At 50.6% G+C, this 20997-nt stretch overlaps 1 protein-coding gene across 2 annotated transcripts; it reads left to right on the top strand.

Annotated features, from left to right (window-relative positions):
- Positions 1–819: 819 nt before the first annotated feature.
- SYNDIG1L (synapse differentiation inducing 1 like) lies at positions 820–19012 on the top strand. Of its 2 annotated transcripts, none has more exons than XM_090272092.1 (4): positions 820–875; positions 15517–15971; positions 16900–17040; positions 17200–19012. In XM_090272092.1, the coding sequence occupies exons 2-4, from the start codon at positions 15564–15566 to the stop codon at positions 17356–17358; spliced, it is 708 nt and encodes a 235-aa protein (XP_090128218.1). In that variant the 5' UTR covers positions 820–875; positions 15517–15563; the 3' UTR covers positions 17359–19012. The 2 variants fall into 2 exon arrangements, with proteins under 2 accessions (XP_090128218.1, XP_090128219.1); XM_090272093.1 differs by having other exon boundaries at positions 823–875; positions 15520–15971.
- Positions 19013–20997: the final 1985 nt, after the last annotated feature.

Here is a 20997-nt window from a genome sequence, read left to right as displayed (position 1 = left end):
ACCAAAACTTAGGTTCATGGTCTTTAAAGCCATTGCATTTCCCAGCACAGCACTGTTGCCACAGTGATCCCAGGGTCTCCATGACTAAAATGTGTGTGTTTAAAAATTAATCGAGATTATATTGGTTAAAAACAAAAACCTGCATGGTGTCTGATAAATAGTAGGCGCTCAATAAATGCTTTTTTGTTTGCTTGTTTTTCTGTTTAGGGCATATCAATATTAAAACTCGGGGCTTGGGCGCCTAGGAGCTCCAAAAATGCTTCAGAAAGCCCGAGGACCTCGCATCCCTTCGGGGTAGCACGGGAGCAAGGTGGGGAGAAGGGCTGGTAGAAGCGACTGGGCTCCAGGAGACAGAGAAGCCCGTTCCAGCCTCGCGCCCATCGCTCCGCCGCCTCCTCTGGGCTCCCCCGGCTTCCCGCCCCGCCCCGCCCCGCCCCGGCGCTGGGTCCGGAGCGCCTGGTGGGCTGATTCCGGAGGGTGGAAGGGAGCACGAAGCACGGAGGCGAGAGGGAAGCGGCGGCGGGAGGCAGGGAAGAGGGGGACCCTCTTGGCTGCTCTCCCAAGTCGGCGCGGAGCCGCCTCGGGCCAGGCTGTGGGCTGCGCGGCGGCGGCGGCGGCGGCGGCGGGGCCGGGCCAGGATGCGGGGCTCCCGAGACCACGCCGGGCGGGGCGGGCGGCAGCGGCGGGCAGCGAGCGGGAGCTGTCCGTTGTGCTGAAGCGGCGGCGGCGGCGGCGGAGGCAGTGACCCGGAGCAGGGCGCAGAGGTGCCCTCCCGGGAGTTCCGCCGTGGCCACGAGGCGGGGCGCCGTCGCTCACCGGCCCATGCCGGGCCCCCAAGCCCCGCGAAGGAGGCGGGACCGTCCTCGACAGGACAGGTAAGGGGACGTCTGGGGCGCACAGGAGCGCAGAGCTAGGCGCTGAGCCGGGATTGAGCTGGGGAGGGCAGTGGGGCCCTTCTCAGAGGTGCGCACCCCGCCAGACAACGCGCCAAGTCCATCCCTACCCCTCACGCTACAGGGTGAGAGGGGCCTGAGGACTGGGGCCCAGACAGGCACCTGGGCATCCTGACCCCACACCGCCAGGCCTTGACCCCAACCTCAGGCAGCTCTGAAACACCCTGCGCACAAGGAACGCTTGTGAGAGTCTCCAGGACTCCTGGTACCCCCCGAACCCACCAGGGCTCTGCGACGCTACAGAAATTTGAACCAGCTTCACAGCTTCCCTCTCCTCCCCTAACCCTGCTCATCAGATTTCTTGGCCCTGGAAATGACCCTTGGGCCAAGGGATGGACCAGGCCCCTCAGGACCTATAACCCATTTCTCTAGGGAAGGAAGGAGGTACCAGAAGATACCTTCATTTTTTCCTGTGGCCCTCTTGACTCTCATGGAAGGAGGCTGGTTTTGCATCACACTGCTTGGTGCCTGAGGGCAAAGAGTGGGACGACGTAAATCCTGTTTTCTATGAGGTGCCTGAATGCTGGTGACCCTAGACAGAACCTCTGTTTGGAGTCCTTCCTCTTTTGGCAAGAGTGAGCTGAATGAGCTCATTTAGGCCTGCAAAGTGCTTCCAGTTCTTCAGAGCAGAGTTCTCTGCATGCCGGAATATAGCAATCAGGATAAAACCGCGTAGAGGAAGGCTGGCCTGTCACTGTAGCTGACCACTGCCTTATCCTCATCTTCTCATCCCAGTGGTAGAAAGAGCACCAGAGTAGGAGTTCCTGGCTGGACACTGGTGCTTATTGGCTTTAGGCCAGTCACCAAACTCTTCGACCCTCAATTTCCTCAACCCTCATGTGAAGATAAGGTAGCTGCTCTGTTCACCGCATAGAACCTCCTTGGGACTCAATGAAAGATGTACCTGACTGAAGTCCAGTGTGAGCTGTTATCACTGTTTCCATCCACCAGCCAGCCCTGCTGCCAGTGACCTGTTCACTGTCACCCTTACTCCCTCTTCTCCCAGCCTGGCTATGGCTCCCTTTGCCCTTGCCCTCCTTGGGGTCCCAGAAGCAGTAAAATCCAACCCGTGAATCTTGAGACACTAAAAGGGTTCTCTCCCCTCCTCCCCTTCCATCATCACCTATGGAAGACAATATAAGGTGAGAGTCTGACTCACAGCTTTGTTTTTTTTTCCCCCCCAAGAATCACAGATCTAGGGAGACAGCTCCTTGACGGCAAAGACTGTGGGTTTTTTTTGTTTTTTTTTTTCATCTCTTTGCCTCCCTCCACAGCTCCTCTTCCCCATAGTACCTGGAAGATAGTAAGGACTCAGTACTAATTAGGTGTAAAATAAGAGAATGAAGTGTTAAAATATCTCAGAATAAAAACACTTCACTGGAACTCAGGAGCCTTGTGCTCTGGTCCCAGATCTTTCAATGACTGTCTCAGGCAGTTCCCTTCCCCTCTGTAAGCTTTAGTTTTCTCCTCTGTAAAAGAGGGTTAAACTAGATGAGTTTTATTCTGATGTTCTGTGGGGCAATCTGAGGGCTGTTCCGAGCCTACAAATCCCTAAGTTCTCCTTGAACACAGGATACCAGCTTTATAAGCCTGATTTGAAGAGTGGGTTAATATCCTTTTAATGAAGAACTGGATTTTATGAATGCAGTGGAATAGAGAGATAAGAACTAGGAAAAGGCATTTACAGTTTTAATGTTTTCTTAAGATCCCCTACTCTTCCTTATTTTCCTGGGAACGCCATGAGTGTGTACAGAGTTGTTGAGCTGGAAGGGCTCCTGTCTCCAAGCCAAGAGGCCAGGAAAGCACTCCCCCCATAACATCCCTTATGAGTAGCCAAAGGCTAGGGACACAGTCCTTGGCCATCTCTTCCTAGGAACCCTGTCTGACTAGGATCCCCCTCCTAAGAAAACTGAAGCGGGGGACAGTCAGGAAAGATCCATCCCTGGGAGAGCATTTTTTAATATAAAAACAAAATGAGCTTCTGTGACAATAATTTTCCTCAACTGTGGCAGGCCTGGCTGATGTGCAGAAAAACCTAAGCTAATTGGCACTTGGGTAGAGCTGAGTAAGCCACGCCAGCGACCTCCCCTACTCACCCATCACGGCCCCCTCCCCCATGTCAGCACTTTCTGGCTCCCAGCTGTTGGTGCAGCACTGGCAAGAATCAGCTCCTCAGAGTTAATGGACAGTCACTAACCCTCATAACAAAGTGACAGCAGCAGTGGCAGCAACAACCATAGAGAGGGGTTTTATTCTCTGCAAGACTGGTCTGTGGGGGTGCTGGCCTTCTGCTGGGGCTAGAACCATGCAGCACCCCTCCTCCTACAGCTGTCTGCTGGGCACCCTACCCCTAGAACTGTCAGGGTTCATCGCATCTCCGGTCACCAGACAGACATATCTGGCTTCTCTCCCAGCAGGGAAAAACTACCTACTGGCTCTTTCTTGTGTTCCCCTCCTGCCCCCCTCCCTGCTGAGGCTGCTACTCTGAACCCCTCTGCAAGGTTTCAAAGGGAAGAAGGGAGTTGGCTGGGTACATGATTGGGTGATCTTGGTTATCTGGGGCTGGGGGCGAGAGAAATCTGAGGAAGAGGAAGACATGAATGTCATTAAGGAAAGACGTGTGTGTGTATACATGTAAGAAAGAGATTGAAACATTGAAATACACATATGCAGGTTCCTTACCCTGTGTGGCACATACAACATGACAAAGGAAGAGAATAGAGAAATCTGCACATTAGTAATTACCTTCAGGTTCAAAGACCAATTCATCTGTGCATGCTGGAGAGACTTCCAGCCCCAAAGTACACCACTCCAGGCAGGAAGAAACAGAGGAAACAGCCTTCACTTCGACACGAAGAAACATTTCAGTTCCTTAAACATGTGGCATTTTCCAACCCCTTTCCCTTCTTAAGCATCCTGCCTAGTACAAGGTCTCTTCTGCTACAAGCCAAGGGACAATAAAGACTGATTTCATCCCTATTCTCTGTATCCTTGTTCTCTCTTCTCTTGCCTCATCCTTTATTCTCTCTTCTTCCTCCTCCCTGCAGCTGCCACCACCTCCACCCCTACCCCAAGCAAACCAGGCAGGGAGTGAGGGCCCGTTGCTCTTAACTCCTCATTACGTGTGCTATCTTCTGCCATCAGATGCTCTGTTTGCTTGTAAGTGGTTGGGAACGAGCTGTTTCAGTGGAGAGACAGGTTGTTTCAGTGAGAATAAAAATTTGATTTCTACCTGAAAATGAACTACTTTGAGTAGTGGTGCCATCAGCTCAATCCTCCCAGCAATTTTCACCCTGTCACAATCCCATCACCCAGGCAGGTGACTTGTGCTCTGAGGGAGAGGCCCGCCCAGCCCATGGAAGCCCTGTGTGGCAGTGGATAGAAAACAGGGTAGACTTTTTTCCCCTGGAAGACAGCACCTTAGAAGACTTTCATGGGAGCTGAGAAGTGTTCTGGCTGTTTTTTCTTTCCTGGGTTCCCTTCTTCAGTCCTCTTCTCTTCTCGTCCCTCTCTATAGGTCCTTCAGTAATCCTCAAGTCTCTCTCCAGCCACTACCCAGGGCTTCAACTCCATACATTCAATTGCCATGTGGAATTTCTACCCTGGTATCCTAAAGGCACTTCAAGACCAAACTCATCCACTTCTCCCCATCCTACTCTTAGATGTGTGTGTGTTTCATTTTTCCAGCTTGAAACTTGGTGGGCCTTTTCAAGCTAAATATTCTCTTTTCTTTCAGTTCAGGAAATGCTTTCTGCTTCTGTTCCTTTAATTACTATTTTCCTCCAGTCTTTCTGTTCTTTCTGAACCTCCCACTTAGATGGATGTTGGACCTCTGGGACTATCCTCCATATCCCTTAACTGTATTTCATGTGCTCCATCTTTTTGTCTTTTTGCTCTATAATTTTGGGGAAGTTCATTAACTTTTTCTCTTACATTAAAGAGTTTTTAACTGTGTCTATTCTATTATCAAGTCTCTCCATTAAATTTTTTTTTAATTTAGACAATTATTTTCAATTTCTCAAATTGTCCTTTGATTCCTCTTTTTTCATAGCAGCCTGTTCTTGTTTTATGGATGCAACACCCTCTTATATCTTTGTGAGAATATTAATTCAAAAAAGTTTTAAAGACCTTGCTCTGAACAATGTGGCTCAGTTCATTAAAGCATCATCCTGCAAGGCGAATTGCTGGTTCAATTCCCAGTCAGGGCACATGCCTAGTTTGTGGGTTCATTTCCTGGTCAAGGCACATATGAGAGTTGACGTTTCTCTTCCACATCGATGTTCCTTTCCCTCGCTTTCTCCTTCCCTTCTCCTGTCTCTGAAAAAATAAATAAATTTAAAAAATTATAAATTATAGTTAAAAAATTTAAAGATCTTTTCTGTAAATTGGATGCCTCTGATATTATTTGGTCAATTCTGTTTATACTTTTTCTTTTATTTTCATGTATTCTTTATTCATTGGCGTCCATTCAGACTTGTGAATTTAAAAAAAGGTGTTGACTAGCATAGGCTGCTGGTATGAATTTCCTTGGAAGTTGGGTACATTTGTTTCCCTAACAGGCCTCTCCCTTCAATGGGACTTGTTCTTACCTCTAGGGTTTGGGGCTGCAGATTTTTTTCACCAACGAATTTCATCAGCTCTTTATCTCCCAGAAATTCCTCAATGTTTTTGGCCTACTGACATTATTCTTTTCTCTTTTCCAATTTCGTTATGATTTTATTCTTTAAAAAAAGAAGCCCTGTCATTTTAATAGAACTTGAAGAAGGAGAAGAGGGGATCGTTTGTGCTCAGGCTGCCTTCTCGAACCAGCAGACCTCCCCTTAGATTTTCTGTCTCAGCTGGTGGAGTCATCTTTTACTTAGCTGACCAAGCCAGAGAATTGGGAGTGATTCCTGGCTCCTTCCCCTCCCTCACTTTTAGTTAACCACGAATTTCCATTTATTTGGCCTCATAACTATTCCTCAGGTATGACTCTTCATCTCCACCCATTTTGCCATAGATCAGGTTCAGGTCTTCATCCTCTCCTGCCTCCATTTTTACAGTAGTCTCTTTACAGGCCTCCTAGCCTCCCTTCTCATTCAGCTGCCAGCCTGAGCGCTGTAAAACACAGGTAAGACCATATTGCTTCCTTGCTACAACCATCATTGGCTCCCTGCTGCCCACAGAAAATAACTTCTCTGTATGGAGTAGAAGACCTTCCCCCACTCTCTTGCCTCATTACATTGTACCAAAGCACCCTGGCCTCTCCTCCATACCCCATGCTTCTGTGCTGTTACCTCTGCTAGAAATGCCCTTCCCTCATTGTCTTACCTGCGTGACTCATCTTCCTTCTTCAAGACTCAGAACCTGCTCTGAAAGTCTCTTCGTAGTTCCCACCACGGCCTCCGCTCCCATCCTGGATAGGATTCCCTTATCAGTGTACCATAGTGCTCTGTGTGCTGCTAACACAGCTTAGTCCATTGTATTGAAATTCTGTATTTGCTAGTCTGTATTCCCCACCCCTCCTCAAAGCAGGTACTGTTTCTCGTGTATTTTTGCATTCCAAGCAACTGCTCAAGAAATGTTTGTTGTGTAGAACTAAATGTACCCTGGCCAGATGTGCTCCATTCACCCCAGATCCTGGAAAGTACTTTCCTATGAGGGAGTCTCAGCACGCCTAGCTCACTCATTCACTCATGAGACCTACTACATGCCAGGCAAGGGGCTTCGGGGAGAAGGGAGACAGATGCAGTCCCCACCCTCTTGAAGCTCACAGTCTGGTGAGGGAGAAAGACAGTAATCAATGAATCACACGTGTGTAAGCAGAGACTGCAGTAAGCTTTTTGAGAGGAAGAGCTGGAGCCTGGAGAGCAGATAACCAGGAAACCTCCATCTAGACTCAGAAGGTAGGGACGACCTCCCTGTGGAAGTGACTTTGGAACCAGGAGCCGAGGTAATCTGATGTGCGCAGAGACTATACTTCCGAGAAATGCGGCGTGAAGTGAAGGAGAGAGAGAGGATAGGCACTGAAAGAGGGAAATGACCCTGAGGAAAGATGTTCCAGCTATCTGTTGCCACCTGACTGCCCCAGAATTTAGTGGCTAAAACAAAAGACATTTTATTATACCTCAGGACTTAAGGGGTTCGAAATTCCTGCACGCACAGAGGTCACCCAGTGGTGTTCAGGTGACAGGTGGGCTGGTTTGGAGACGGCTGCACTCATGTGTCTGCCACCTCGAGGATGACGGAGCTCAGCACGCTCCATTGGGAGGATCCACACACAGCCTCGCCAGCATGGTCGCGACCTCAGTAACCCGACCATGTACAGGCAGCTCAGGGTTCCAAGAGTGAGTGTCCCAGCAAGCAAGGTGAAAGATGCATGACCTTGCATCACCTGGCCTCTGAAGTCTCATAGCATCACTTCCGCTGTGCTCTGTGGTTGAAGTAGTCACGAACCAACTGTGATTAGAGAGGAGGACAGAGACCTCCACTTCTCAATGGAGAAATGTTAAAGTCTGTGCAGCCGGGTTTTACAATCACCACAGCTGATTTATTTTCTAAGCAAGGAAGAAAAACAATATGTTTAAATGCTTGTTGGGAAGGATTGCGAGTTAGGAGCTATTAAAGACAGTGGAGAAAGAAAGGACAATTAATTGTGTTAGCTTCCCGAGACAAACTGAAGCAAGGAAAGCTAAGTTCCCCCACTTTCCCTCCACTATGACTCTGCCGGCTTCCCTCTACCCCCCATCTTTGCCCCTGATTTTCTCTCTTTACTGACAGATGCAAGAGCTATAGCCAGGCCCCTAAGCTGACTTGGTGGCTCTCTTGCTTATAGGCCACAAATCATCAGATCCCGCCCCAAGCCATCAGTTTACATATTATCTGACTAGAGGGTAGTCTAGCACCTATTGTTAAAGGTTTCACCTTTTCCCTAGATTTTAATCATTTATATTTAATCTTCTGCCTTACTGGGAACTTCTTGCTTTTATCTTTCAGTTGAGAGGCAATTTCTCTTGTTGCGCTGAGAGATAACAGTGAGTAGCTCAGCTCTCCACAAGGGCCCTGTGTTTATATGAATCCAGACCCTAAGGTTATCTAGACAGCCACCCCTGGGCTGCTAAGTCACCCCAGATCTCTTAATCTTTTCTTATTAAAGCTCCCTTTTTCCATTCCCTTCACTGAGGTCTCTGGTTTTAACCCATGTAAGACCAAATCCTCACCCTCTCTCACCCACACCATTTATCATGACCCTCTACACAGAGGGAGGCTCTGAAAGGCGTCGTAATGAAAGCCCAGGTTTGGACTCAATTACAGTTCTGAGTGTGAGTTTCTTTATCTGAAAAATGGGAAATAATAATAGCCAGCTTCATGCAGTCAATAGAAACTAATTATGATTTTACAGGGTTCTGATAAGGTCTGGCCCCATCCCAAGGATATGACCCAACTCCTAGTCACACATCATACTGTCCCTTTGGTCTTTTTTGACACAGTGTTCATGATACCTCTTCTCAGGTACTTGAGAGCCCACCAGGTATCGTGTACAACAAACCAACTCCAAGCCCCACCCCGCAGCTCACCTGGAGGACCCGATGCTGTTCAGTAATATACTTTGTCTTTTATGAGCAGTTTTATTTCATTCACATTCCTTGTAATTGTTGATATAGTCGAGTGTAAGTCGAACATCTTACTTTTGTTTTCTATTTGTCTCACCTGTTCCATATTCTTTTTTCTATCTTGTTTCATTTTGGATATTCAAGTATTTTTTTATTTTATGTTCCCCATCTATTAGCTTACTGGTTATACATTTTTTTACTATTCTTTCAGTGGTTATCAGAGCAGTGGTTCTTTTTTTAAAATTTTTAATTGATTTGAGAGAGGGAGAGGTGGGAAGAGAGAGAGAGAGGAGCATCGATTTGTTGTTCCACTTACTTAGGCGTTCATTGGTTGATCGTTGTTATGTGCCCTGACCTGGGATCAAACCTTCAGCCTTGGCGTATCAGGATGATGTTCTAACTAACTGAGCTACCTGGCGAGGGCTCAGAGCTGTAGTTCTTTCTTTCTTTCTTATTTTTTTTTAAGAATTTATTTATTTATTTTTAGAGAGAGGGGGAGGGAGAAAGGGAGGGAAAGAAACATTTATTGGTTGCCTCCTGTATGCGCCCCAACGGGGTACCGGCCAGCAACCCAGGCATGTGCCCCGAATGGGAGTTGAACCCACGACCTTTCGTTTTGCAGGATGATACCCAACCACACCAGCCAGGGCAAGAGCAGTCATTCTTAAAGCGTGGTCCCTGGACCTGCAGCATCAGCATCACTGGGAACTTGTTACAAACGGGCACGCCCAGGCCCGTCCTGGAATCGTAAAAGGTGAGGGTGGAAGCCAGAAGTCTGGGTTTAACGAGTCCTCCAGGTGATGTTAATGCACACTGGAGTTTCAGAACCACAGAGCCACGGCCCTGAAGACAACTTTTGCTTCAGGCAGGCAGCCAGGTTGCATGCAGATCACCTTAATCCAATTAGGGACGGAGCTGATTCAAAGTCTGCTTTCTGTCTGGTTTCTTGTTTGCGCCTACTCCTAGGGGCAGCCCTAAAGAGGTTGAAAGTTGGGGCTGTTTTCTGGGTCCCCTCCTCCTTAACAGGCCCTGAACTCCGGTTTCTCTCCCCAGCCGCTGAGACTGCTAGAAGAAGGGGAAAGTGGTGCCAGGGGTCAGTCTCGCCCTGCTGTGCTTCTCTTTCTTCTGGGACCCTGGCACCTTGACCCCTTAAGTTCTTGCTCCCTTGGTGATTCTTTGATGCTTTTCTAGCTACTTTTATCAGGTTTCGTGTGACATGAGTTTGTCTACTACAGCTAGAAGAGGAAGCCCCCCTCCCATTTTTATTCTCCCGCTAGGATTATAGTCAAAATGAGCATTAAGAACAGTTCAGTGTCTGGCATGTGGCAAAAATATCAATGTGTTAAGTTATTATTCTTCTCCCTATAGAATCCCAGAGTCATATTGAGCTGAGCTGTTAAAAAGGAACACCTTCAAGCCCTGGCTGCTGTGGCGCAGTGGATTGGGCGTCAGCCTGCGAGCCAAGTATCACTGGTTCGATTCCCAGTCAGGGCACCTCACTAGGTTGCACATCAGGGCCCCAGTTGGGGGTGCGAGTGAGAGGCAACCACGCAGTGATGTTTTTCTCCCTCTCTTTCTCCTTTCCCCTCTCTCTAAAAATAAACAAACAAACAAATAAATTATTTTTTTAAAAAAATGAACACCTTCCATTCCTTTCATACATTTTATAGATAAGCAAACTGAAGTTACACTGTATTATGATTGGACACCAGGGTAGTTGGATTCCAGTGAGAAGCTGTAATTGGACCCTAGTGGATTCCTGGATGGCTTCCTGTCCCTGGTCTGAGAAGTGGCAGCGTGCTCTCCATCCTCAAAGCAGGGACTGGAAAACCTAAGGTTCTCAGCTCAAAAGAAAACAAGCCAGGGGCTGTGACCTCGCAGATTCATCTTCTCTCCCTCTCCTTTTGTCGGGCCCAGACATGTAGCCCCAGGTACACAATTTGGAGTACTTTTCTTAGCTTCAGAATCCCATCCAGCTGATGTCTGTCCTCTGGGGCAGAGTGTACACACATGTGCACATACACACACTCTCACACAGGATGCTCACCAGCAAGAAGGCAGACACACAGTATTGCACGCCTGGGAGGCACACAACTGTCCAGGGCAGACCAGGCAGCAGAGGTGGAGGTGAACATTGCTCTGCTTTGAAACTGGTCTCTTACTCCAGGGAATAGGGAGAAGCAGCCCTAAGCAACAGGCCAAAAGGTCAGGCCAGGCCGAGGGCTGAGAAGGTTGTTCCTGGGGACAGGTCACTGCCTCCTCCTGGCCAGAGTTCAGTGCCAGGTCTCTGGAATCAACTCATTGAATTCTTGTGTGACCTTAACAGGTTATGGGGAGAACATGATCTGTTAGAGAACTATGACCCTTGGCTGTCATCATGAACAGGTGCTGCAGCCGCTAGCTTGGTCGCTATATGAAAGTGGAGGGGGTGTGTGTGTGTGTGCGTGTGTGTGTGTGCACACGCGTGTGCCAGTCTGTGTGTGTTGGGATAGGCTTTGATAATGTGCTCAGCCTCTAAGCTGAGAAGGAACCCTCCAGCCTGGGGAAGTTTTAAACCAATTTTAGATAATTTGGTTCAGAAGAAATCTATGCACTTAATTTGTTCTGGTTTAAAAGTAGTACATGTTTATTGTAAAAAATAAATGTGGAAAACCGAAAAAACATGGTGTAAAAAAGAAAATGGTAAAACACCTGTGCTCCCATCCCTGGAGATAATTGCTATTGACATTTTGAGGGAGTTGAGATTACATGCACATACCGTTTTCATTCCTGCCTTTTCACTAAATCTGCAGTGAGCATTTTCTCATGTCATTCGTCTTTGTAAACCTGTTCAGAGGCCTCGTACCACCTTGCATTGTTGTGCCATAATTTATTTAACGTGTCCCTGATTATTGGACATTCAGGTGACTTTCAGTTTTTCCCTATTATGGAAATCTCAGGCTCATACATCTTTGTGCAATGAGGCGCTGAGAAGCCTTGCCTAATGGCACAATCCAGAAAGGCTGTGTGACTTGGGTGCCAGAAGCTTAGCCAGGTGTACTTTGACAAAAGAGGGTGGCTGGGAAAGGCAGGAGGATGCGCTAGAACTCAGCTCCCCCACCTGCCCTGGACAAGTGCCCTGCAAATGCCCTCACAGTCTCCAGAGCTCCAGGGCCCAATTCCTTCTTTTCCTTCTGGGGGATTGGACAAGTGGCTAGTGACTAGCCAAGGCGTCCTGGCGAAGCAGGGCAGAGGGCAGGGGTGAGTTGGATGCATTCATCTGCGTTGAGGATCCTGGGACTGGTCCTCCCCACCCTACCCCTGCTGAAAGGCCCTTCATACCCCTGCCCACACAATGGTGACAAGGACACTTGAGGCTGTGAGTAGAGGGGGATAAACTAAGACCAGCTGGTGGAGAGGCTGGGGGAACTTTGGGAACCATGTTCTACAATACCAGAGGGTAGGCGAGATGGGGGCAGGCAGAACTGGGAGCAGGGCACCCCCAGGGGAGTTGGGAAGCTGGGAGATATTCCACAGCTTCACTGTTCACCTGGCAAGTAGATGTCTGGCCTTTCCTTTGCCTCCCTCCACCTACTCCGAGGGTTCACGGCAGGGAAAGAGAAGACTCTGCACCTCATTTGGCTCTGCGCCTGCTCATCTACCCCTGACTCTTGAAAGGCTACAGAGTCAGAGGATTTCACTACTGTGTGGCTCCTTGAGGCTATGGGATCATGGAATGTTAGTGCCATTATAGATATCAGTGACCGTTTAATTCAACCCTTCTTATTACAGATGAGAAAACTCAAAGAACTAATGGGGGTGGGTCAGGAATGGACTACCAAACCCATGAGCATTATGGTCACGTGCTCTTCAACTCCACATCTGTGGGTCACATCTGCTGCTGTAAGGGAGGCTATGGCAGGGGCTCAGAAGCTGCCCAGTCCTGCTGGGAATCTGCCCAGAGGAGCCCAGATGTAAGCCTGGCCCCACAAGACCTCTGTCATGAGCACTCCCAGCTCTCCACCTGCAGGAAGGAGCCCCTCCGCATCATTGTAGTCTGAGGGGCTCCCTGCATTTTCCACTTCTGGTGAAATAGGAGGAGGGAAAAGTAGTGAGGCGCCTGAATTTGTGAGCACAGGAGAGCATGACTTAAGCTCCACCCCCTCCCAAGCCTGTGTGCCCATCTCTGCGTGTGGAGAAGCTCCTGTCATGGCTGGTAATAGCCCAAATAGAGCTTGCAACTGGTTAATGCACCCACAAAGCCCCTAGGGGCATGACAGCCCAATGTCTCCAGCACCATCTGTCCCCTCCTGCTTGAAGAGTTGGATACTCTTGGGCCACATGCTCTTCTTTGTGCCCCTACAAGAATCTCCCTTAGACATCCTTGAAACCCCAGTTCCGGAGGCCACACCTATCAAGAGCTCAGAGCCTGAGGCATGGGCAGCCTCTTCCTGCTCCTTTGCCTCTAGCAGGCACCAGCTTGCCCTCCTCCCTCACAGCAGGCCAGCCAGGGAGCCCAGTCCCCCACAGACATATGCTCAATGCTTGGCCCTTCCCCTCCCATCCCTCTGTCCATTTCCCTGGGCACTATTCCTGAGCCATGCTCTCGCTTCAGGTTTCCCAAGAACAAGCTTTCTAGAATTTCACCATTTCTCTTAGGACAGAAGTATAGAAGTGGCCCTTTGCCAGGCTTTGAATTCCTGATGGGGAATAAGACTGGGTAGGGGCCCTAGATAAATCCAACCCAAGGGGCAGAAATCCCTCCCACTCTTCCCTTCACCATTAGGCCGGAAACAGCCTGCGCGGATGAAGACTGAAGCCTAGAAGCAAGGGCAATAGTCCCTCCCACTCATAATCCACAATGTACTTGAGTCTTGCCATCTCTTTATTTTTTTTAATTTTTATTGAATTTACTGAGGTGACATTGCTTAATAAAATTATATAGGTTTCAGGCATACAATTCTATAATACATCATCTGTATACGAGTATTGTATTGTGTGTTCACCACCCCAAGTCAAGTCTCCCATTACAATTTGTCTCCCCTTTACCCTCTTCTACATCCCCAACTCCCCTTTCCCTCTGGTCATCACCATTCCCTTGTCTTTGTCTATGAATTGTGCATGTGTGTGTGTTTTGCTTAATCCCTTCACCTTTTTTACCCAGCCCCTCCAAACACCTCCCCTCTGACAGCTGTCAGTCTATTCTCTGTATCTATGAACCTGTGTGTATTTTATTTGTTAGTTTATTTTGTTCATTAGATTTCATATGTAAGTGAAGTCATGTGGTATTTGCCTTTCTCTGACTGGCTTATTTCACTTAGCATGATACTTACCAGGTCCCTCCATGTTGTCACAAAGGGTAAGATTCCCTTCCTTTTTACGGTCCAGTGGTATTCCATTGTGTAAATGTACCACAGCTTTTTTTATCCACTTATCTACTGATGGGCACTTGGGCTGCTTCCATCTCTTTCAATCCTCAAAACAACCTTGTAAGGTGGGCAGGGATTATCACCTGCACCTGGCAGATCAGGAAACTCAGAAGGGCATAAAAATTTGCCTGAAGTATCAAGGGTAGGACTGACTCTCTGACCTTTGGATTATTAATGCAGGGCAAGACATGACCACATGACCCTGTCACCCTCTAGCTTCATGTTGTGCCTGGCAGGCAGAGAGCCGGGTCCCTGGGGCCACCTGGCCTAGCCCTCCTCTCTCTCTCCATACTCTACTTCTACCTGACACACCCCAGTGTCTGGTGTAGACACACTCAAGGGCTGCTTTTCCCTCCTTCAGCCAGCCCTGAGCACCTACTGTGTGCGCAATAGGTGCTCAGGGCTGGCTGAAGGAGGAAGAGGTAGGCCTTGAGGGTGTCTACACTCCAGCCTTTGAATGTGTCTACACTTGCAGGTAGGATGTGCAAATCCAGATCTAAGGCCCTGCCTTAGGTTCCATAGAAACTTCCCAAAGTCGAACTTTGCCTTAGACGGGAGATTAGCCTGAGGTGCATGCACCTGAGGTCATACCTGGGGAGCAGCATCTTCCTGCGGGAAGACCTGACGATCATCAGCACGTGGCACGTACCGAGCTCTGAGCTGAGCATGGTCCCATGCAACCCTAGAACAAATCTTCACCCAACCCAGCATCCCACCTGCCACCAAGTCCTGCCAATATCTCCCAAGGCTCATTCTTTTTTCTTTATCTCCCCATTGAGTTTCCGTTCACCTCATCTGACCTGAAGCCATGGCAAAGCCTCCTAATGATGTCACAGCCAGGCCAGCCCTCTCTAAGCCACTCCCCCACATGAAGACATGGAAAGGCTTCAAGATCCAGATCTCATCCTATCACACCTGCCAACACCCATGAAGCGCCCTTAGACTCCCACAGGGCTGTATGGTCCGGCCCTGAACCCCGCCTCACCCCTCCCTCTGTACCCTGAACCACACCAGCCTTCTCCTGGGCTCTCAAACCTACCAGGCATTATCTGGCCTCTACGTGAAATGTGCTTCCCTCCCCTCACCTTGTTAACTCGCTCTCTTCCTTCAGCTCTCAGCTCCAAAGCCTTCCCTGCGCCTCTGTGTGAGTCTGTCACACCTTCTCACACTCCCTGCTGTACTTCTTCAGGGCAGCCATCTTCTCTGCCACTAAGCTCCGCAAAGAAAGTGTGCCTCTCTCTTCCTCTCCTTCTTCCCACTTTCCTCGCCGTCATACCCTGGCATCAGTGCAGTGCCTGGCACAGAGCTGATGATGCCCAATAAATATGAGATAAATGAACGAACCAAGTCTAGGTGGAAGGTACAGCTGTTATCCTCAACTCACAGACAAGGAAATGGAGACGTTTGTGAAAAGTTAAGCAGCCAGCTGGAGGTCCCACAGCTGGCCAGTGGTAAAGGCAGGGTCTGAGGCAAGTCCAGCTGCAGAGCCGGTGCTCTTACCCACTCCCAGTCCTGCACCCGGGGCCCTGGCCTCAGTGCCTGTCTGTCTGTCTTGTGTTCCAGCAGGCTCCCTGAGGACTGCTCAGCCAGCCGAGATTCCGTCCCCCAGGATGGAGAGTCTCAGTGAACTACAGAACCCGCTTCTGCCTCGGAGCCCTGCCCACCTCCACGGCCCCTACCCCTACCCCGAGGCCTCGCCCAGCTGGTCCTGCCAGGAGAAGAAGCTCTACTCCTTCCTCCTGGGAGGTGCTGGCCCTGCTCACGCCCACCAGTTCCTGGACCCAGGGTCCCTGCATCTGGCCGTGGAGGCCTGGTACAGGCCTAGCTGCCTCCTGGGGAGGGACATGATCAAGGAGCCTGGGGCAGGCAGCTGTGAGACCAGCTTCACAGAGAGCAGGGAGCCCCAGGCTGGGCCCACAGAACCTGGCCAGGCCGAAGAGGATGTCACCATCCAGACTGTGTCCTATGGGGTTCAAGAGGAGCTGCAAGGACAGGAGGATGACCAGGAGGAGGAGGAGGTGAGTATGTGTGTTTAAAATACAGATTCCTAGGCCCACCCCCAGGTGTTGAGATTAATTAGGCCTGGCTTGGGGTCCAGAAATATGTGTTCCCAAGAAAGACACTTTGACACAAGCAGTATCCACACTTTGAGAGACACTAGCTCAGGGTTACTATTTAATTTTTAAATAGTTGTCCTTGTTCTTTTTTTTTTTTTTTTAAGATTTTATTTATTTACTTTTAGAGAGATGGGAAGGTAAGGAGAAAGAGAGGGAGAGAAACGTGTGAGATCAATCAGTTGCCTCTCACACGTCCCTAACTGGGACCTGGCCCGCAACCCAGGTATGTGCCTTGACCAGCAATCAAACCTGTGACCTTCTCAGCCCACTGAGCCACACCAGAGCCAGGGCTGTTCTTGTTTTTTTAATTATGCAAATAATATGCAGAAAGAAGTTAATACAGAAAATAACTAGAAGATAGCATTATTATTTTAGTATATGATCCTCTAGTCTTTTTATATTTATGTTTTTATCCTATCCTACTCCTCAAGAGAGATCTTGCCGTACCTAGTTTTATAACCTGATTTTTCTCTAAGCAACATATTTCAGCATTGCTCCGCATAATTTAATCTTTTTACAAGGTGATTTTAAAGGGTTCCATGGGGTTCCATCACTGATTAACTCAGCCTCCTGGTCATTGGGCATTGTGACTGTTTCTAATCTTTTACAATTACTATCTAGTGATGAACATGCCTGTATGTATATATTTAGACTCTTTCCTTGTGATAAATTCTTAAAGATGGAACCATTGGGTCCTTGTTAAGGCTTCGGCGGAGAGCGCTGAGCCTGGCCCACACTCCCATCAGCAGCAGAAGAGACTGCCTGTGGCCCCGCAGCATTGCCGCTGGGTGATCCTGGACCCGTCACAAACCCAGCTCGTGTTTTGCAGAGTGATGCAACCTCTACAGAGAGTGAGAGTGAAGACAACTTCCTCACGCTGCCTCCCAGGGACCACCTGGGGCTTACTATCTTCTCCATGCTCTGCTGTTTCTGGCCACTGGGCATTGCTGCCTTCTACTTCTCCCAGGGGGTAAGAGCGCATGGGGCCCAGGCCTTCCGCTCTGGCCACCTTCCTCCACTGGAGGGCTTGGCAGAAGCGTATGCAGGAGGGGGTCAGGGGCCCGGCGGGCTGGGGATGTTTTGCTGGGCATGGGGATGCTCCCCTTCATGAGCACATCTCTCTCCTTAGACCAGCAAGGCCATCTCCAAGGGGGACTTCCGCCTGGCCAGCACCACCTCTCGCAGGGCCCTCTTCCTGGCCACACTCTCCATTGCTGTGGGGACCGGTCTCTATGTGGCTGTGGTGGTGGCTCTGGCAGCTTACATGTCCCACAATGGTCATGGCTAGTGGGCAGTAGGACCTAGCATCCTGACTCCCCTGCTCCAGCAGAGGGGGCAGAGGGGCTTGAGGTTGCAGACTCACTCGAAAGCCCGCCCCTGAAGACAAGCTGTGACATGATGTGACAGTGGCTTGTTAGGGGAGGTCTCCCAGGCTGCAGCCTGCAGGGCTCAACCTTTCCCTCCTCTTGCCCACTGCCCCAAGTCCCAGAGCTGGGCCAGGGGTGCCACTCTCCAGCCCGGGCTGTGCTGGGAAACAGGAGAGGGTCAGGCTGCCCACTCACACCAACCAGGCCGGGCCCACCTCTGGCTTGATGCCAGCATGGAGCTCAGCCCATTCTGCCCACTCCCTAGAGCAACTCGGCCCTCAGGCAGCCCACCACCCAACTCTGCAAACCTCTCCACAGAGAAAGAGCAAGAGGTTACAGGACGGGAAAGGGGTTCCTGGGGGGCAGGGGACCTGTCCCAGTCCTTCCAGCTCCTAGGAGTCTCCACCCTGGGGACAGCCTGAGCTTGCGCATTTCCAGCCTCTGGCCTCATGATGCAAACCCCAGTCAGCCAGCAGGGAAATACATGGAGACACAGGGGCCCCTTGCTCTTTCTGGCTCTGGATGGTGCTTATCTCTCCTGAGGACTTGTAAGATATTATAGATTCTAGACAGAAGAGTCTCAGGCATGTAAACTCCGCACTAAAGCCAGGTTCTTGGAGCCTCTCTGTGCAGGAACAAAAGGCAGATGCAATGACAGAGGTCCTGGAATATTGCTGGACCAGATGGGGCTCCACACTCTGCCCCTGGTCCCTGTTCCCATCATCCTTTCCTGGGCTCCCCCTGGGGGGACCCTGAGAGGACACCATCCCAGGTAAATGAAGAGAAAGTGCTCTCAGCAGCGCACCAGCCACTGAGCACAGGGCCTTACATCCTACGGGAATGGGAGAGACACTCGCTGATGATAGTTGAGTGTAAATGAGGGGAGGGACACAGGGCTAGCATGACTGCTTAGCAGCCAGCAGGGCTCAGGAAGGCTTCCTGGAGGAGGTGTCCCTTTGACAAGATCTAGAAAGATGAGGAGACTTTACCTAAGGGATGTGTTTTCCCATAACCCTTAGTATTCATGGACAGGGATGTGACAGGGACCTCCCAGAGGTGGTTCCAAGCTGTTTGAATTATGCCTGGAGCATGTGAGCTGGAACCAAACTGCAGCCATTTCCGAGGGCTCCACCCGCTAAGAGAAGAAGGTTGGATCTGTCTCTCAAAGACCAATAATGTTTTCCCACCTCTGAATGCTGGGGGTCAGTGGTGGGCCCCTGGTTAGCTTTGGGGCTTCTTTGCTGATGCCCCTGCTCAGAGATGTTGTCAACACCCCAGCCGCTAGGCAACATCCAGAATTTTAGAGACATACAGGCAGGCAGGAGAGCAGCACATCGAAAGGCAAGGCTGTCAGGGCTCAAGCTGTAGGACCTCACTGTGCATGATTTTGGGGGCCTGCTCATGCCCGGACCCCTTCCAGAGCCTGGGGCTGTGGACCCACCACGGACTCAGTGTGTCTCAGTCCTCCCTCACCCCAGGCTCTGCCTACCCCTCCCACAGGCCCAGGATCAGCAGTTTTAATGTCCCATTATTGTGTATATTTATCCTTGTAATAAACTCTTCTGTAACACCCAGCGCCCTGCTACTGTCCTTGTCTGCCTCCCCGTTTGCCTGCGTCTCATCTTTCCCCCACGTCTGTCTGCTGCTCCTGGCCCCCAGCGGCCTTCCTGAGAGCACAGACCCACACCTGCGCCCCAGATCCCTGCCCTCCGGATGGAGAAGAAGTCCTGGTCTACACTGGCTCCCAGGCCTCCCCGCTGGATTGAGCTTCAGGTGCTCACAGCAGCAGTTTGCTTGAGAGCATTGAGGCTGCCTCCTCTCCTTTTTCCTCACCCCCCTTCCTGGGATCATCTCCCAGTGAACGACCTGCAATTGAATCTTTGTCTCTGGGTCGGCTTCTGGGAGAATCCAAACCAAGATGCATACACGCACACCCACATATGCCAGCATGTGTGCACATGTGTGCACACGTGGCGCCTGCCTGTGTGCACACACATACATGTGAGCACAGGCAAGCGGCTGTGCATACGGGGACAGCCCACATGTGCACAAATACTGTGTACACATGTGCAGCGTGTGCACATTTCAAGCGGTGAAGAAGACATGATGGCTGAGGAGTTTCTCCCACCTGCACGCTTGGCCATCACCCCATCACCAACCTGGTTAGGCCCTGGAATGGACAGTGGGCAGTGTATACTCCAGTTCAGGCCTGCTAGAGTGGGCAGGCTGCCTCCCAGCCCGGACAATTCCCACCTCCTTCCCAGCCCTCTAGAATAAGGCTCCAGGTTTCCAGAACAGGGAGAAGCCAGTGATTTCCTATGTTTAACCCTGGTCCTGCTCCCTCCCCCTTTTCTTCTCCCCCCATGTCACCCCCAGCTGCAAATTCAGGCTCTGCAGGAGAAAATGGAATCAGAAACAACTCCCAGGCACTTCCCTCCCATAGCCCCCTAGGAAGGACCATCCTGTTCAGTCCCTGCCACTCAGGCAAGCCCCCCTGCCATCATGCTGAGGCCTGCCTCTGGGCATGCCTGGGGCCCTTAAGGCCTCCTGCTTCCCAGCTCTGCCTATGCCTGGGGCTCCGGGAGGCACAGGGGCCTGCAGTTACCCCCTTCAGGGTCCTCTGGCTGGCAGAGAAAGGCTGGTGGCAGGCAGGGTCCCCTGGGTAAAGGTGCCCTTGATGAGCTGCAGTGCTAGCACATCTGTGCAAATATTACCAATTATTTTCCTCACTATAAACACCCAGCAGGAAGGCAGGGAAGCAACCAACCCGAACTGTTTAAAATAGAAACTGAAATTGCTGTGCAGGGATGTCAGGGCAACTGGCAGAGCAGGAGCCCTGCGCCAGGAATCTGGGGTCTCCCCCCCGCCTGTAAATTACACCTGCTCCCGCTTCTCCCACTCTGCCACCCAACCTCCACGTTTTCACCCACTGGCCAGGTGGAATGCTATGGGAAAGGCCCTTGCCTGGGGCATAGATAGTCTTAGCACATTTGCTGGGCCTTGCCAGGCCTGAACCCCACCCACAGGACAGGAAGGGGGCGTGCGGAGGCAGGGGTCAGTGGCCACGTTGTCAAATATGTGGATCCTAGATGTTTCAGCAGGAAGGAACCAGGGAGGTGATTTGGCCACAGTCATTCATGCTACAAATGAGAGAACCGAGGCCCAGAGAGGAAAGTGAGTTGTCCAATGACACCCAGCAATGCACGAGCCAAGCCCAGGCTCTGACTTCCAGGCCCCGGGGCTTCTGAGCTAGGCTGGTGATGTCTCTGCCTGCCATGGAAACAGAAAACCCCGGGCAACAGCTGCCGCGGGGTGAATATTAACAAACTTGCTTCTCTCAGCCTTCCCTTCCAGGCTGGCTCCTGCTTCAAAGGCTTCCCTGCCAGCCCCTGCTAGGGACTGATGCCTTGGCTCTTCTATTTTGGTGGCTTCGCAGGGGTGGGGTGGGAGGGTAATAGACTCACCTGCCCCAAACTCACAGCAGCCCCCACCCCCAGCGCAGTGCTCACACATCCTCTCTGTAAGAGGGGGAAGCTTTCCTCCGGGGGTTGGGAGGCCCA

This window comes from Furipterus horrens, unplaced genomic scaffold (genome assembly GCF_987537825.1).
Source record: "Furipterus horrens unplaced genomic scaffold, mFurHor1.1.pri manual_scaffold_3, whole genome shotgun sequence".
Taxonomy (NCBI): domain Eukaryota; kingdom Metazoa; phylum Chordata; class Mammalia; order Chiroptera; family Furipteridae; genus Furipterus; species Furipterus horrens.
Note: the sequence above shows the minus strand (reverse complement) of the source record. Positions and strands in the feature narration are given on the sequence as shown.

Coding starts and splice junctions, on each gene's coding strand:
- SYNDIG1L (XM_090272092.1), top strand. CDS start 15,564: ATGGAGAGTCTCAGTGAACTACAGAACCCGCTTCTGCCTCGGAGCCCT. Junction 15,972..16,899: donor ATGACCAGGAGGAGGAGGAG/GTGAGTATGTGT, acceptor CGTGTTTTGCAG/AGTGATGCAACCTCTACAGA. Junction 17,041..17,199: donor CCTTCTACTTCTCCCAGGGG/GTAAGAGCGCAT, acceptor CTCTCTCCTTAG/ACCAGCAAGGCCATCTCCAA.